The sequence below is a fragment of the Nematostella vectensis genome, chromosome 6 (assembly GCF_932526225.1).
Source record: "Nematostella vectensis chromosome 6, jaNemVect1.1, whole genome shotgun sequence".
NCBI classification, from domain to species: Eukaryota; Metazoa; Cnidaria; class Anthozoa; order Actiniaria; family Edwardsiidae; genus Nematostella; species Nematostella vectensis.
This window is the reverse complement of record NC_064039.1, coordinates 6,239,068-6,255,517: the sequence shown is the minus strand read 5'-3', so window position 1 is coordinate 6,255,517 and position 16,450 is coordinate 6,239,068. Positions and strand designations below refer to the sequence as shown.

General features: G+C 41.5%; 1 protein-coding gene and 1 non-coding gene across 2 annotated transcripts; both read right to left on the bottom strand.

The window, feature by feature from the left end:
* Positions 1-36: 36 nt before the first annotated feature.
* On the bottom strand, positions 37-108 carry Trnah-gug. The gene has a single exon. It is a non-coding gene; the product is annotated as a tRNA-His (tRNA).
* A 5,137-nt stretch (positions 109-5,245) lies between these two features.
* Positions 5,246-12,645, bottom strand: LOC5521451. Its single transcript, XM_032366696.2, has 7 exons — positions 12,424-12,645; positions 11,447-11,581; positions 10,686-10,958; positions 10,058-10,204; positions 9,695-9,908; positions 8,816-9,046; positions 5,246-8,432 (listed from the first exon to the last, which is right to left on the bottom strand). The coding sequence occupies exons 2-7, from the start codon at positions 11,558-11,560 to the stop codon at positions 6,037-6,039; spliced, it is 3,375 nt and encodes a 1,124-aa protein (XP_032222587.2). The 5' UTR covers positions 11,561-11,581; positions 12,424-12,645; the 3' UTR covers positions 5,246-6,036.
* Between the last annotated feature and the right edge of the window lie 3,805 nt (positions 12,646-16,450).

Below are 16,450 nucleotides of genomic sequence, written 5' to 3'. Positions count from 1 at the left end.
GGGTCGTGACGAAAAAAAAAAATCAATAAAAAAAAGTGCCGTGACCAGGATTCGAACCTGGGTTATTGCGGCCACAACGCAATGTACTAACCACTATACGATCACGGCTTCAGACAATTTGTACCGGTGAAAAAACTTTAGTCTACCATGCGTGTTACAATAAACGAAGTAAATTACTTGATGCTTCAATTATCGTAAAGATTGAAGCAAATAACTTTATAATGTGCACGAGTGTGAGAAACTGTTTTTCTTCAGTGATACTGCATATTTTTTTAGGTATTCCTCTCGCTAGCCGCGTTTTGTACTCGAACCCCTCGAAAACAGCCGTCGAATGTCAACTGAATATGCATCAATGTATTGAGTTCAACTTTTTTATTATCTTGACTGTTCGTTCGCTTAGGCGACATTCGTTTTACCGACATTTTATAGAAAAAATATTTTCTTCAATCCGTATAAAAAAAAACATATTAACTGTAAAACATTCTGTTAGCTTTGAAAAGACCCTGAAACAGACTTTTAGTACAGAGTACAATGCGAATCTACCAGCGAGGAAGTGCCTGTTTATTCATTTATATGATATATTTCTTGTTCATTTATTTATTAGTCAAGGTCTGAAAACCTGCCGGTTGTTATCAAGGTTTGGGTTTCCTGTGGCGAGCTCGATTTTCTCGACTGCATTTTGTAACGCAAAGCGTTTCGCGTGACAGCGGTCTGAGGAGGCCGTAAGGAGGAGGGAAGACATCTGAGTCAAAATCTGTTGAAAAAAAAATCGAACAAAGAAAGTTGACTAAAAAGCACAGAAAAATAGCCGCAAATGAAAAACAAACTTCCCTCCAGTCGGCTCCTGGAAGTGGTGCGGGGTGTAATCCTGTGCGATTTTTGTGCTGAAATTGATTTTTTTTTTTTTTGCTGTTTTGGGTCTATCATGGAGTGAAAAATCAGATTCTGGTGGAGGTCAAATTTTCAGACCGCGTTTTGATACATTTTTGAAGTAATTTCTCATAATCTATGTTAATTTATGCAGATATATCTTTTGCTTAATTACTCGGCCATTTTTGCAGCTAAGTAACCAAACATCGCTATGTAGATGTCCTTCATGTTTATTATCAATGACATTAAATAAGTCACCATTGCAATCATGCTTGTCAATAAAATTGACGTCTTGGATTTGACAAACATAATTATATCTATCATAGAAGCTTTCGAAAATAATTCTCCTCCCAAAATTCTTTTCTCCTGGTGATGTAGTGGCGAAAATAGTGGGGATGGAAATAAAATGTGACAGAAAGGTTGAACAAAGTGTGTGTTTGGTTAACGGTGGTGAAAAGATAAAGCAAGGGTGAGAAGGTTGTTATAGTGTGGGAGATAAGGGTGTGTAAGTCTATTAGGAGTGTACGCTTGAGCGGAATGAATAAGGGAGATTGTTGTGGGGGGTTTGATATGAAAGGTGCCTGGGATAACGTGTGGACGGTGTGTTTGTATATATGTGAAGACAGAAGAGATAAGTACGAGGTGGAGAGGGATTAAGGTGTATAGGTAATGTATAAAGGAGAGTAGTTAGGAGGTGTGTTGTGTCTAGAGTATAATGTTGTTTTTGGAGTTTAGAGTTTAATGCGAGGATTAGAGAAATGTTGAGGTGAATGTCTGAAGGGAGGTTAGACAAGCAAGATGTTTCATGAAAGGTAAAGAAGAATGATAAAAAGGCGGGAAAAGGACAAGATAGGGAGGTGGGAAGGTAATTGAGTAGGATGTGGTCAAATGTGGGGGATTTATGTTTGTGTGGTAGCAGTGTGGATAGAAAGAGAGGCCATGGGGGTAGAAGGATTGCGAGAAGGCGGAAGTGAGATTGTAGATTTAATAAACATCGAGATACGGGATTTTTATTAGAAAACTTTTTCAGATTTTGCAACAACCCAGAAAAATCCTGGGTACTTGTAGTAATGATAGTGATAACAATAAATGGTGATGCGGTGAGATCAACCGTCGTTTGACAAAAAGTTGTCGTCAACTGGCTTCGCGACAAAGCGACAAGCCCGTAATGCAAGCATGGGTAAAACCCACAAGCGCCTAGCTGCATATATAAGCTATTGCATAACTTCAGAACTGGACGCGGTACTCATGCTTACATGCGGGCTTGTCGCGTAGTCGTGAAGCCGGTTGACGACAACGTTTTGTCAAACGACTGTAAATAGGCGGTGAGCGGTGAATAGCGGCGAGTGTATGTATGGGGCGGACGTGAGGAGAGGTGATGGAAATTAATGTGTGATGGTCGTAGTGCAATGTGATAAGGGAGACAACAAGAGACCACATAACGTGGAAGGCAGGATAGTGTAATATAACTTAATAGTGTGGATAAAAATGTTTTGTGATGTGTAGGGGTTAAAAAAAAGTTTAATGCGGGATATGAAAAAAAGGTGATTGAGGGTATAATCAGTGGGTGGTTGCTGATGAAAATGAAGAAAGTGTGGAGGCATGTGGCTAGTGAGGCGATGAGATGTAGTAGGATTGACAAGTTAGTGAAACAATAATAGAGATTGAAGAATGGTTGTGTAAACGCGTTGCTCCGGTTTAAGGGAAACAATGCGGAGAAGGGGAAAAGGGGGCGGGTGCGGGACAGAGTGAGCGGGGTGTGTAATAACTAAAGTGGTGATAGGGAAATTGATGCGCCACTTGTAAAAAAAAAAAACAGAAATGTAGATATGATGGGGTATATGAAGACTACTTTTGATAGCTAAAAGTTCGTGACAGCGAGATGAGGTAAAAGACATGCTGAAATGGCTAAAGGGTAGAAATAACACGTAGTATATACATAACAAAAACAGCAAAACAACAATAAACATAATAAAACATGTATGAAGGCTATTTCATAGAGCTCTGCGAAATAATGAATTGCAGGCATGTGACGCCAACCAAGACTGCTCCTCCGGGAACGTGGTCTTATGGTTGGTCATATAAGAACCAGGAAGAATTCAAATTCTAACCCTTATCGCCAACATGTGCGACGTCACCCATCAAAAACGAGAAGTAAAAGTCACATTTATTAGGAGGTGAAAAAGAACTGAGAGGATGGGTTTGTGCTTGAAATAAAGAAGTTCCACTTCATTTATGATAAGTTCGTCGGTCAATAGACGACAGACACTGCGCATCCGCCTATCGTGATTTTGTTTATTTCCATTAAACGAAAAAAAAATGTGTGAATTAAATTATTAGTCATTGCCTCTGTGTTACAAATAAGGTTGTAATCGAAAACAGCTGTGTTATTTTTGCTCTAAAGGCAAATGTATACAAAGAACTATACAAGGCTATGGGGTGGTGTTTTCATTTTTGGCTCTACGTTGTAGGGAGGGGTTATGGGGCGAGGGTAAGGGTAAGGGTAAGGGTTTAAGTAAGGCCTTCACAACCTTCACTTTTAAACCACGTTCTTCGTGTTTAGAGAAAACTGTAATTATTCGTAACAAGAATATGTCTCCGCTGAACCAGCTCCATGGCTAAACGAACCTAAATTGGAATTATCACGTCATCGCTAGTTGCCATGGAAACCAATTTTTTGTTAAATTTTGCAATTTTTTAGCAAGATGAGAGGATAAAAACTATTTGTATAAGGTAGTTTGCTCGATTTAATCTCAAAAGTTGTCGGGTTATTATCTCTTAAAGCATGCATAAATTAGCATAATTCCAAAACGCGACCAAAAAATTTGGCCCCAACCCAGCCTGTTGGAAAGAGCCGTGACCCAATTCTGATTATTCACTCCATATTGGATCTAAAACAGCAAAAAAGAATCGATTTCAGCACGAAAATCGCATGGAGCCACAATTTTGCCTCCATTTCATAACATTTTACAACAAACACAATTCAGGAGAACTCCTGTTTATTTTGGATATGTAGCCAGCGCCCAGCTAGCAGTAATCACTGCTGAATGGACATTACAATGCAAAACAATCTGACAAGCAGTAAACACTGCTGAATTTCCAATACAATTACAATCTGAAAAGGTGAAATATTATAATCACCTAATTTATATGTACAAGAAGTTAATACTGAGCCGGACACGTAAACCAGAGATAAAAACCCTGTGGGGAAAAACTCTGGACCGTGTTCCCTGAACCAATGCTCAGCATTGCGTGCTCTCGGGGCTTAAGAGCCGAATAAAAAAGTTAAAAAAAAAATAATATACACAAAAAAAATTAGCAAAAGTCAATATGGCTTAAACAGGGGAGCTGGCTAGAGTGGCACTAGCACGCTATGTCTCCCTTTATATACTCATACCCATACTGCACTCTTCACATTCCCACGTGTTATTCACATGCCGTCAAAATAAACATTTCTGCCTCTATCATTACATTCCATCGGCAGAAATGTATTATTACCGAACCCGCGTACCGCACTATCGAATTTGACTGATTGTATGTAGTAAAATATAGATTTTTCTTAATCGAGCACTTTTCGGCTAGCGCGTAGTGGACAGTTCGGGCGTCACGCGCAACTCAAATTACGCTCAATACGGGTTTTCTAATCAAACACGGAGAGTCCGTCTCAAGCAAGGCACCTTGCCTTGCCTAGCCTCGTCCCCAGACTTCTCCTTTGTCATCTCTTGCTAAGGTTCCATAAAGCAGCGTGGTCACGTGGTCAATGGCGAATTGTTAAAGCGCTGACCGCTGACACTGACACTGCTTGGGAAGCCGACGAACCTGATGTCCCTTTGAGACGTCCCTAACGTCGCGCAGCGTAAAGGGAGACTGGGAACGAGGCTACGCCTTTTCAAACAGGGTCGTGGTGGACTCGATTTCATGTTTGCCACAAAAAGACTATTTGGGTTACTTAGAACGGGATTTTAGTAACGGGTATGGGATTTGAAAAAGGGTTCAACCAAAAAAGGCTCACATTAGCCTTTCGTTTGAAGCACCAGGGATAAATCTATTCATTTATTAACTACTTACTAACCGAGAGTGAGGTCATGCCGGGGAATATCAAACTGAGGCTCTGGCGTATCGACCGAGGCTTTACGAATGTTCGCTGTTGCTCATTTTGCAGTTTGAAGGTGGTAAAAAAATCAACAAACAGAAGATTGTGATTTTTTTTTCGTAGGGCAACGACTACCAATTAGCCAATCACTACGCGCGTACTATCGTAGACATATAATAAAAAAATGTTAAACTTTACACAACTTGGGTTTAAGTTGGTCACAGGGCCAAATTATATAAGTCAAGCTTATGTGACTTATGCTGACGTATGATAAACTTTGGCTAAAATTCTATGGCGTTTATTGCTCTTTTGAAATGTCTGTACAACTATTTTCTAGTTTGATAAATTTATTATTAGAATCAGCTCCTAACAGAAGAATCAAATTTAAAATCATAACTTGAAAAGTAAATGACATTAGTAATAATATCAATGGACTATTATTAGTTATGATGACCATTGTCGATATTGATCTAACAGACTTATTCGCATTTCCTGTCAAGGGAATGACCATTAGCCTTTGTCAAAAACACCTTAAAGCAAAGATCAGCCAAGGAAGATGGATTCTTTTTCACACTTGGCATTTTTTTAGGATGACAAAATGGCGGCTATAAAAGGCTCTTGAAAATACCGTCTTAGTTATATCCCTTATATGGAGTTCCGTCGCCACGAGAAATCCCATTGCCGTCTACCTTGATTACACACGTTGAAATTGAAAAGTTTAAAAACACAATGCTACTATAATTAGTTATAAACAGTGTCTATGAATTTTTCACAACTACTAGCAGTCTATATCAGGCTCCTTTTAAATATCTGACAAACAGAATTTAATGAGTATATTAAAATCAATATCGGGAGAGAATAGTTTTGTACAAAAAAATAATCGAAATAATTGCCAAACTACAAGAGCTCGCCACTTTAAATTACAAAATATAATTTTAGTGTATATCTTATCTATTCTTTAGTTCCAATTAAAAACTAGCTACATGGTTTATAAATCCGTGTAAAATCAAAAGTTTTTTACGGTTCCATGCAGCCATCAAATCATGTTTAGAAACATGTGGGATCCCTGTGAATTAACTCTCGCGCCTCGCATTCTGACAATGCCTAGCCACCACCGCTACCATGGCAACCACAGCCACACCCACAACCATCGCCGATGCAATGACCACAATTACAACAGAAGACACCACGACAGCGTTATCAGAGGTGTCTAGCTGCACCACCTTCTCACACTTGGTGCCATTTGCGCCATTGTACGGCACAGTCGTGATGTTGTGCGCCGCCAGAGATTTGACCAGCGGTTTCTTGTCGGTGACGTCATCATCATCATCATCGCCGTCCTCTATGTAATCTTTCATAGAGCTGTAACCGTGGTGTTTCTCGTTGACGATTCTGGATTTACCGCGGCCTGTCTCGGATGCGGCGTCCTTAGGGACGTGCACGACGATTTTGTCGCCGACAAGTTTAGTTTTGACCATCGCTAGCTCATCACTTTCGCTTCCGACAACGAAGTAAGTGCGGCCTTCGATAGTGATGTTGCCAAAGAAGGTATGCGGGCGATGTACATCTGCCGCCTGTGTAGGCTTTGGATAGACGTAGTTCTTGGTTGGTCTGGCGATAGAGGACGGCCTGTTGTTCAGTAACTTGTCGCCAAGTTTACCGAACACAGAGATACCATTTGGAAGCTTGTTAAGGCCTACTCCCATGCCTGAACCCACGTCGCTGATGGTCAGTGGTTTGCTAGTTGCTGTTGGCCCCTTAACGCCCGCAGTGGTCTTATTGTTGTGCATCTCATCAATGATATCAAAGATCTTAGGGATGCTTGCTTGACCATTCGCAGTTTCGCCCACTTGCTTAGCTGCGCTCTTGCTCTCGTCTATAATGTCCAGAATCTCTGGAACCTTACTCTCCTGCTTCTCCAGCTGATCTGCTGAGAATGGATAGACCTTCGACATTGCATGGAAAGGTTTCTCCACTTTAGACACCTCCTGGATCTGTGTACTAGACGCAGTGTTCATAAATGTGTCGCCCAAGTTGGGCAAGGCGGGATTAGATGGACTTGGAACGACAGGTTTAAGTAGATCACCGCCGGCGTTCGCAACGCTCTGCTGCTGACCAAAGTCAACTTTGATATCAAAGTTGGGTTCAGTCGTTGGCGGTTTAGGCGTGGGCGGCTGTGTGGGTGCGATACTTGGCGCGAAAGTAGGGGGCTGTGTCGGTTGAGCTGTTGTGGAGGATTCAGTAGACGTTTCTTGATAAGGAAGAGCTGTGGTCTCTGTTGGTGTGTTGTATGATTCTGTAGTTTGTACCGGAGGTGTGTTCGCCTCTGTAGTTTGTGCCGGAGGTGTGTTCGCCTCTGTAGTTTGTGCCGGAGGTGTGTACGCCTCTGTAGTTTGTGACGGAGGTGTGTTCGCCTCTGTGGTTTGTGACTGTCGGTCGTTTGCTTCTGTAGTTTGATATGAATCTGTCGTGTGCATTTCGGCATTGTACGGAACGGTTGTTTCTGGAGACTGCGTTGTTTCAACAGGTGCATTGTAGTTCTGTGTTTCTGTTGTCTGTGCAGGTGTACTATATGTATCTGTTACTTGTGTCTGCGCAGGTGTACTATATGTATCTGTTACTTGTGTCTGCGCGGGTGGAGCAGACGTCGGAGGTACGTAAGCAGGGGGTGCGCTCATAACCGACACGACATTCGTAGCACTTTGGACCTTATCCGCCGCCTTATTACTTTGACTTGTGTTGGCGAACACTAGCTTCTTGGTAATTTGATCACTCATGAACTTACGTAAGTTCTTGTTCATGATCCAGCCCGACGCGTTAGTCGCCTGGTCCTCGTAGCTGAGAGGATAAATGTAGTCGTGCTCAGTGTTAGGGATATTAGGGTCGTCTTTCCACGGAGTCCATACTCCACCCAGCCGGTCTGGATTTGCCAAGTCATCAGCCCGCGGATAGATGACAGGCTTCATTCCCTCTGCGTAAAACTTCAAGCGATCCAGCAAGACCTTGAGGGTGTTAGGCATGAACGCGGCAAGATTATGGTACTCACAGGGATCCCACTTAATATTAAACAAACAGGGCTTTTTCTGGGGGTTGCACAACGGCGCATGCGTATAAAGCAAGGGGTGAGGAGACTTAATGGTGCAATCTACAGTAGCGTTGCTTAGCAGCCTAGGCTTACGGATGTAATCTAGCTCGTGTTCTCCCTCAGGGCGTTTGTACCAGTCGCTGTAGAACTTAAGATCTTGGTTCAGGATGACTTTGTAGTCTCCCACACGGAGCGCGGCGCGGTTGCCTTGCATGGTGTCTATTCCGTGGAGGACCTCGTATCGAGGGCTGGGGGTTCCCTTTGAGATGCCATCCCAAAGGTCGTAGCCATCAATCTGGCCGAGGAGTTTAGGACTCCCGCCGGCCAATAGGTGAAGAGTAGGCAGCCAATCGCTAGCGTGCATCAGCCCGTCATAGACTCGACCTGAATGGAACAAAAGATCATGCATGAGAGTGATTGAAATTCAGCATAGACAGAAAGTAAACAAGAAAATACGCTTATGGTATCAAACAACTAATAGCTGTAGTGATCTTGAACAAATCAATTATAGTATAGAGGCGTTTAATAAGTGTACCGCTCCTTTGCGAATGAAGTTATTATTATTTTCCTGGTCTACTGAGCACATTTCGATTTGCTGTCATTCGCGGACAACGTCAATCATGTGACTAATTAAAAGCGTCTAAAGAAACTTCACAACGGATGCCCCACCAACCCCTACCAAACTACCACAAGTCACGCACATGTCTATACTTCATAGGACAACGATGAGATGGGCAAAAAAAAAGTTAACTCGTTAACAATCTTACCGGGTCTCTTGATAAGAGGACTGTGGACAAATGCCACACCACGCACCCCACCCTCCCACAGGGTGTTCTTGTTACCGCGCAGGGGAAAGTTTGAGCCCGCGCTCATGTCTAGTCCACCAGCGGCGCCACCGTTGTCAGTGGTGAAGATAATTATGGAGTTTTGGTACAAGCCTTTGCGTTTGAGTGATGTTACAAGCTGGCGCATGGATTCGTCAAGGGAGGATACCATTCCTACAGGGTAAGAAGGACAGGTTAAAGAGGGCCAATCAAGCCGCCATTTTACGCTCCCTCACAATACCGAGTTACTTTAAAGAATCCATTTTTATCGGCTAATTCGAGCAAGAAACTGACTAATCAAATATCGTTAAAAAAAAGTATCAGAATTCAATCATGGATGGGTATTTTGGAGTTTTCTTGCAAATGAAACGTCGTATTTTTAATTGTAAAAAAAATTAACAAATGCGTGGTTAATCGACATTCTTTAAGAATAAGGAGAAGTTGGGAAGTAAAGATTGTTCTAGCGTACCTTAGAATTGTATGCAGAACTAATAGACTGCGTTTCTTGAGGATTTTGAGCCTACAATATAGGGTGTGATGTCGATCCCTGGCGCAGAGAACAAGAACCCCCCCCCCCCCCCCATACTGTCAACCTCTTTTGAGTGAGAGGTGGAAAACTAACGCGAGTCCTCCATCCATACGCTGTTGTGTGCATTGAACCCGAGCGCGTGGGTTAAGGAAGGAGTGTGATAAAACTTGTAAGCCCCCACAAACAACCCCTTGAGGAGGAACGCCAAAGCGGGGGCAATGGGCCCCACCAACATCCCATTTGGGAGGAAGACAAAAGAGCGCGGGACATCCCATCTACATAATGCCTATTACCGGCGAATGTCCTTCTGCGTTCATCCGTGATGTACTTAAACTTGTCCACGTGACGCTTAGGGGCCTGGAGCGGCTCGTCCATATTCCCGACGTGCACAGCCTGATGTGCTAGGTACAGGAACAGTGGCTTGTCTCCCGAATGATTCTCGATTACTTCGTCGGCTTCTCGAGCGAGAAGCTCCGTACCGTATACGCCTGTCTCGTTATACACGACCTGGCAGTGAGACAGGGATAAGTATAGCGTATGGTTTTTGCATTAGAATTTGCGCATCAATGCATAATGTGTATAGTTTCCTGGGGTAGTCAATGGGACAGAACATTTCGGAGGTTTTACGCTGTTGGAGACACATGATCATTACTCACATCCAAGTTCCTCCTGAGGTCGATGCCGTAGCCGCCGTCATTGGCCACGTGATTGTAGTAATCTTCATGGGAGGTCCAGAAGCCGAAGAACGAGTCAAATCCCCTATAGGTGGGCGTGTACTCCTTGGCGAAGAACCCCAGCTGCCACTGTTGTAAGTCAAGATAGAAACCGGTCAGTACAACTTAGAAACCGGATTTTGATCATTTATTATGCTTAATCAACAAATATTGAAAAGAGGTATAGTCATGTGGCGAAAAAGGAACAAGCTACATTTGAAATGTTGCAAGGGCATTAAAATAGATTGAATATCAAGGGCGGATCTAGCTTTTCGCTGAAGGGGTTTTGGCTCAGTGACAATGGGGGAGGGGTAATTTTTTTGTTACATATTGCTTTATTGCAGCCCTAAACCCTCCCCCTAGATCCGCTACTAAATACATTTATCCTAAAGAAAGAAAGTATACGGAATGAACAAAGAAAGCCCACCCCCGTAATCCCCTCGCTAAATAGAGTCCTCGCAAGAAAAAGAAAAACAGTTCCCATTTTTGTTGTCGACTATTAAAGTTATCGAGATTATATTGCGCTTCTGGCGCACACAGGTAATCACTAATATTCAAACCATGCCCTCACCTTGCCGACAGCATGTGTCTGGTAGCCCATCTCTCTCAAAAACTCCGGGAGAAACTTCTCGGTTAGCGGCACCCCGAAGGGCTGCCTGTTGTGCAGTGTGTCATGTTGCACACCCATATGGATGGGGTACTTTCCCGTCATGAACGACGCACGTGACGGGGTGTCCATGGGAGACACGTAGTAGTTATTCAAGATCACGCCACTGTTTGCAAGCGCGTCCAAGTTTGGCGTGGGGATCTGGGGTGAGCCGTGAAAGCTGATATCATCCCAGCCCTAAACATAGAAATCACGTGACATGATGGGGAGTACTCACGAGGGTATAATGACGTGTTTAACGCACTGTCATGTGTATGTGATCAACGGAGTCATTTACAATTGATGAACGTAAGATTTACGATGGAGGAGGGTCAACCGGCGGCGCACAGGTCAGATTTCCCCGAGATTTCTAAAATATTCGGTGTGTGCCGTTGTAGTCTGAACCGTCGTAAATCTTGGATCCTTACTGGCAATTTTTCAATAAGAAAACCAGGAATTTTTGCCAGTTAACGAAGAATGCGCGCCTCCTACGCTATGATTGCTAACTATGATTGCTATGATTGCTAACTATGATTGCTAACTATGATTGCTATGATTGCTATGATTGCTAACTATGATTGCTATGATTGCTAACTATGATTGCTATGATTGCTATGATTGCTAACTATGATTGCTATGATTGCTATGATTGCTAACTATGATTGCTATGATTGCTTGAGACTTACCAAATCATCTGCCACCACCATGATGATATGCGGAGGTTTTTTGGCGTCATCTAAAGCCGCGTATGAGCCACACGCGAATGTCGCCAAAGTTACAATTATTCGCAATAAATTCATTTCCTTTGTTTTAAAAGAAGCCTGGAACACAAAAAAGACAATAGTATTAGCAACATATTCTATATTGTGGATATCATTACACCTTTTCAAGATCAGTAAATCCTTTTTTTCAAGATCGATAATTCCTTAAAACTCGCACTGCAATTCTTACACGTGTCTATACGTTGACATGAGCATCAGGAAAAAGTTTAAAATGTTCAAAAGCTAATTCCATATAAATTAGTACATCACATTACGATAACAACTAAGAGGTGGAGTACGTAAAAAGGATGGGAGCGACCATTTTTAGTCGTGTACGGGCCAGTAGTTTGCCCAGTGGGCCTCATTACACCGTATTAAACACTTCATCAAATTTCAAAATGATATTATCCTCGTTCAAATGTCAGTAAAAATGGAAAAACTACGTTTTGCTACGTGTTTTGGTTATGAATTTTGACCGGCGGGTTGCTGGCAATAGAATACCTGCCGACTTGAACAACAATTCTTTTGTTCGACAAAGTTCAGCTAAAAACGCTCGCTTTTATTAATTGATGATTAACTTGGTTTTTACATGACAATTTTCTTAAACCCATCATATTCCTCCAAAATCGTATTAAATATAAAGCAAGATACCAAACTGGTATGGTAAAGAATGTTTTTTTTGAGAAATGCTTTGTGTCAAACCAATCGCAAATCAACGAGTCACAAAAAATGGCGCGAATTGAAAGACGCAAATCATTAAGGATACTAGAAAACTTCAGGGAGAAATTCTCTAATAAATACATACATTCATAAGCCATAGTTTTTTCTATTTATCATATCGAAATTACATCTGAGTTATAACACAGCCAAACAAATCAAAACTTGTACTTGTCTCAACTTACCGTAAAAAATATCCAGTCTTCAACTTCAGCCCTTAAAAATAGCCTTTTCCCCAAATAACATTACATTCCAGTACTGCTAAGTTTCTTGTAATAAAAATGCTTTTCTTGGATCCATTTTATGCCATCAACTGCATCGTGGAGCGGCTAGGACACCGCCACAGCAAGATCACAACTGTTTGCCCTGAAGCGCGTACACGTTATTGACGAGGCCCTTTTTTGGCGAAGATCAACGGGTCTCTTATCGACCCGCAACGTGTAAATAATTAATAAAATATTCTTCTTAGGTACACCAAAACTACGAGATTATTAAAAGCTGCTATAGAAAAACACAGATCAAATGGCATTTTTTTTTCTAGGCGTTTAGAGATTTAAGAAGTGAAAGACACGAAATAAAATATGTAGGGCGTTGGCCAAAATGTTTACCATCGTTAACAAGTACTTCACACCATAAAATATTTCCGGGTTCTCGTTGTCTATCAAATGCACACTAAAACGTTATATTTCAGTTTTTATCGATATTGCTACGTATTGCAGATTTGAACGGTATTTAATTTTTTATTTTTTACTTCCATTTTCTGACCATTTTCAAAAACTTGCTGCTCTTATTTACAAAGACAAAGGTGTGATCTTTTGATCGCAGATCAACGAAGGCTAAATAATAACTGCACGGTATAATAATTAAATTAAGAAATTTCATCTTTTTTTATACATATTAAAGCCTGGATATTCTTTGTTCGCTAAAAAGGCAAGCTACATATTTCAATATTTGACTTTAAATGATTTTACGAAATTGAATTTTTTGATAGGTGCAGGATGCATTATTTATGGCAGCAAATGAAACCCACTCAAGCTTGTACTACTCCTATGTCAGTACTTGCGAACGAGCGAAGCGTTGCGATCACACCTGTAGAACCCGTCTAAGATCACCATTGTTGATGGCTAGGATCTGCTGAATATTTGAAAGGCGCCATGAACATTTATACGCATGGCTTCGCTCGGTCGAGCGTTACAAAGAGAATTTATTCGGCGCGTTTTACTAACAAACAACGATAGCCTTTCCTTCCTTGTTGATCTAACTTCATTGAGTGTGCAAATACCGTTAAACCGTATTTCCAATCATCACTCACGCAAATAGCGTGACCAACTCCACAACCTAGGCGCAACCTAGCATATATTTAGGGCGAGTGGTCTATGAGTAACGATAATATAGGGCAGGCTAGCTCCATCTAGGTCATATAGTTAACACAAAACTAAACAAAAACCCAGTACACAAGCTGTAAAAAAAAGGAAAATAATACTCATAAAATAAAAACAATAGTAAAAGTGGATTGTTAATGTGGGCTTGTCACATCGATGAAAAACACACAGGTCCAATCAGTGAGTACCTCAATTTGCGCGGGCCGACAAATTTCGTCCGCGGTCCAGTGGAGCGCAGTAAGTACCAGGTCACGTGCATAATGGACACGTCAATCAGAATCACGGAATACGGTTATGGATCCTTTTAAGATAGCATCTTAAACAGGGTCATGGGTCCCCTTATGATAGCATATCAAACAGGGTCACAAAATACGGTCATGGGTCCCTTTAAGATAGCATCTCAAACAGGGTCATGGGTCCCCTCATGATAGCATAATAAACAGGGTCATAAAATACGGTGATGGGTTCCCTATAAGACAGCATACCAAACAGAGTAACAAAGTACGGCCATGGGTCCCCTTCTGATAGCATATCAAACAGGGTCATAAAATACGGTCATGGGTCCCCTTATGATAGCATATCAAACAGGGTAATAAAATACGGTCATGGGTCCCTTTAAGATAGCATCTCAAACAGGGTTATGGGTCCCCTTATGATAGCATATTAAACAGGGTCACAAAATACGGTATTTGGTCCCTTTAAGATAGCATATCAAACAAAGTCACAGAATACGGCCATGGGTCCCCTTATGATAGCATATCAAACAGGGTCATAAAATACGGTCATGGGTCCCCTTATGATAGCATATCAAACAGGGTAATAAAATACGGTCATGGGTCCCTTTAAGATAGCATCTCAAACAGGGTTATGGATCCCCTTATGATAGCATATCAAACAACCAGGGTCACAAAATACGGTCATGGGTCCCTTTAAGATAGCATCTCAAACAGAGTCACAAAATACGGCCATGGGTCCCCTTATGATAGCATATTAAACAGAGTCACAAAATAGGGTCATGGGTCCCCTTATGATAGCATATTAAACAGGGTTATGGGTCCCCTTATGATAGCATATTAAACAGGGTCACAAAATACGGTATTTGGTCCCTTTACGATAGCATATCAAACAAAGTCACAAAATACGGTCATGTGATAGCCATATCAAACAGAGTAAAAGAATACGGTTTTTGGTCATTTACGATAGAGTAAAAAAAATACGGTATTTGGTCCCTTTAAGATAGCATGTCAAACAGGGTCACAAAATACGGCCATGGGTCCCCTTATGATAGCATATCAAACAGGGTAATAAAATACGGTCATGGGTCCCTTTAAGATAGCATCTCAAACAGGGTTATGGATCCCCTTATGATAGCATATCAAACAACCAGGGTCACAAAATACGGTCATGGGTCCCTTTAAGATAGCATCTCAAACAGAGTCACAAAATACGGCCATGGGTCCCCTTATGATAGCATATTAAACAGAGTCACAAAATAGGGTCATGGGTCCCCTTATGATAGCATATTAAATAGGGTTATGGGTCCCCTTATGATAGCATATTAAACAGGGTCACAAAATACGGTATTTGGTCCCTTTACGATAGCATATCAAACAAAGTCACAAAATACGGTCATGTGATAGCCATATCAAACAGAGTAAAAGAATACGGTTTTTGGTCATTTACGATAGAGTAAAAAAAAAATACGGTATTTGGTCCCTTTAAGATAGCATGTCAAACAGGGTCACAAAATACGGCCATGGGTCCCCTTATGATAGCATATCAAACAGGGTAATAAAATACGGTCATGGGTCCCTTTAAGATAGCATCTCAAACAGGGTTATGGATCCCCTTATGATAGCATATCAAACAACCAGGGTCACAAAATACGGTCATGGGTCCCTTTAAGATAGCATCTCAAACAGAGTCACAAAATACGGCCATGGGTCCCCTTATGATAGCATATTAAACAGATTCACAAAATAGGGTCATGGGTCCCCTTATGATAGCATATTAAACAGGGTTATGGGTCCCCTTATGATAGCATATTAAACAGGGTCACAAAATACGGTATTTGGTCCCTTTACGATAGCATATCAAACAAAGTCACAAAATACGGTCATGTGATAGCCATATCAAACAGAGTAAAAGAATACGGTTTTTGGTCATTTACGATAGAGTAAAAAAAAATACGGTATTTGGTCCCTTTAAGATAGCATGTCAAACAGGATCACAAAATACGGCCATGGGTCCCCTTATGATAGCATATCAAACAGGGTCACAAAATACGGCCATGGGTCCCCTTATGATAGCATATCAAACAGGGTCACAAAATACGGTCATGGGACTCCTTATGATAGCATATCAAACAGAGCCACTAACCCTTATTTGAATTGCAGTCTACACTTATGTGCTAGATGAAAAAAAAGGGGGAATGGGGACAAGATGTCTGAAAATCGTGCTTGCTCTCCGTGAAGACGGACACTTTTGTAAGTGTCTGTTTAGTAATCTTTTATTTAATGAAACTTCTCAGATACCTGAAAATCAAGTTTTCTGTCGTTTCCGGTGTTGCATATCAATCGGCAGTTCTACTAACATTTTTTATCTTAATTTTTCTTTAGATGATGTTTTAACAAGGGCGTGGCCATAGAGGGGCGCTTGGTGTTTATACGAACCTCATTTCAAGACTCAAAAGATACATTAAGCGCTAAAAGAAGAGTACACAGGCACATAACTAGAAAGATTTTTGGAGGGGGGTTAAAGGCGTATATTTCCTTCTAATACCCCATTGCGTTTTGGGTATAATCACCCGAGAAAATGGTGAGTTTTTTTA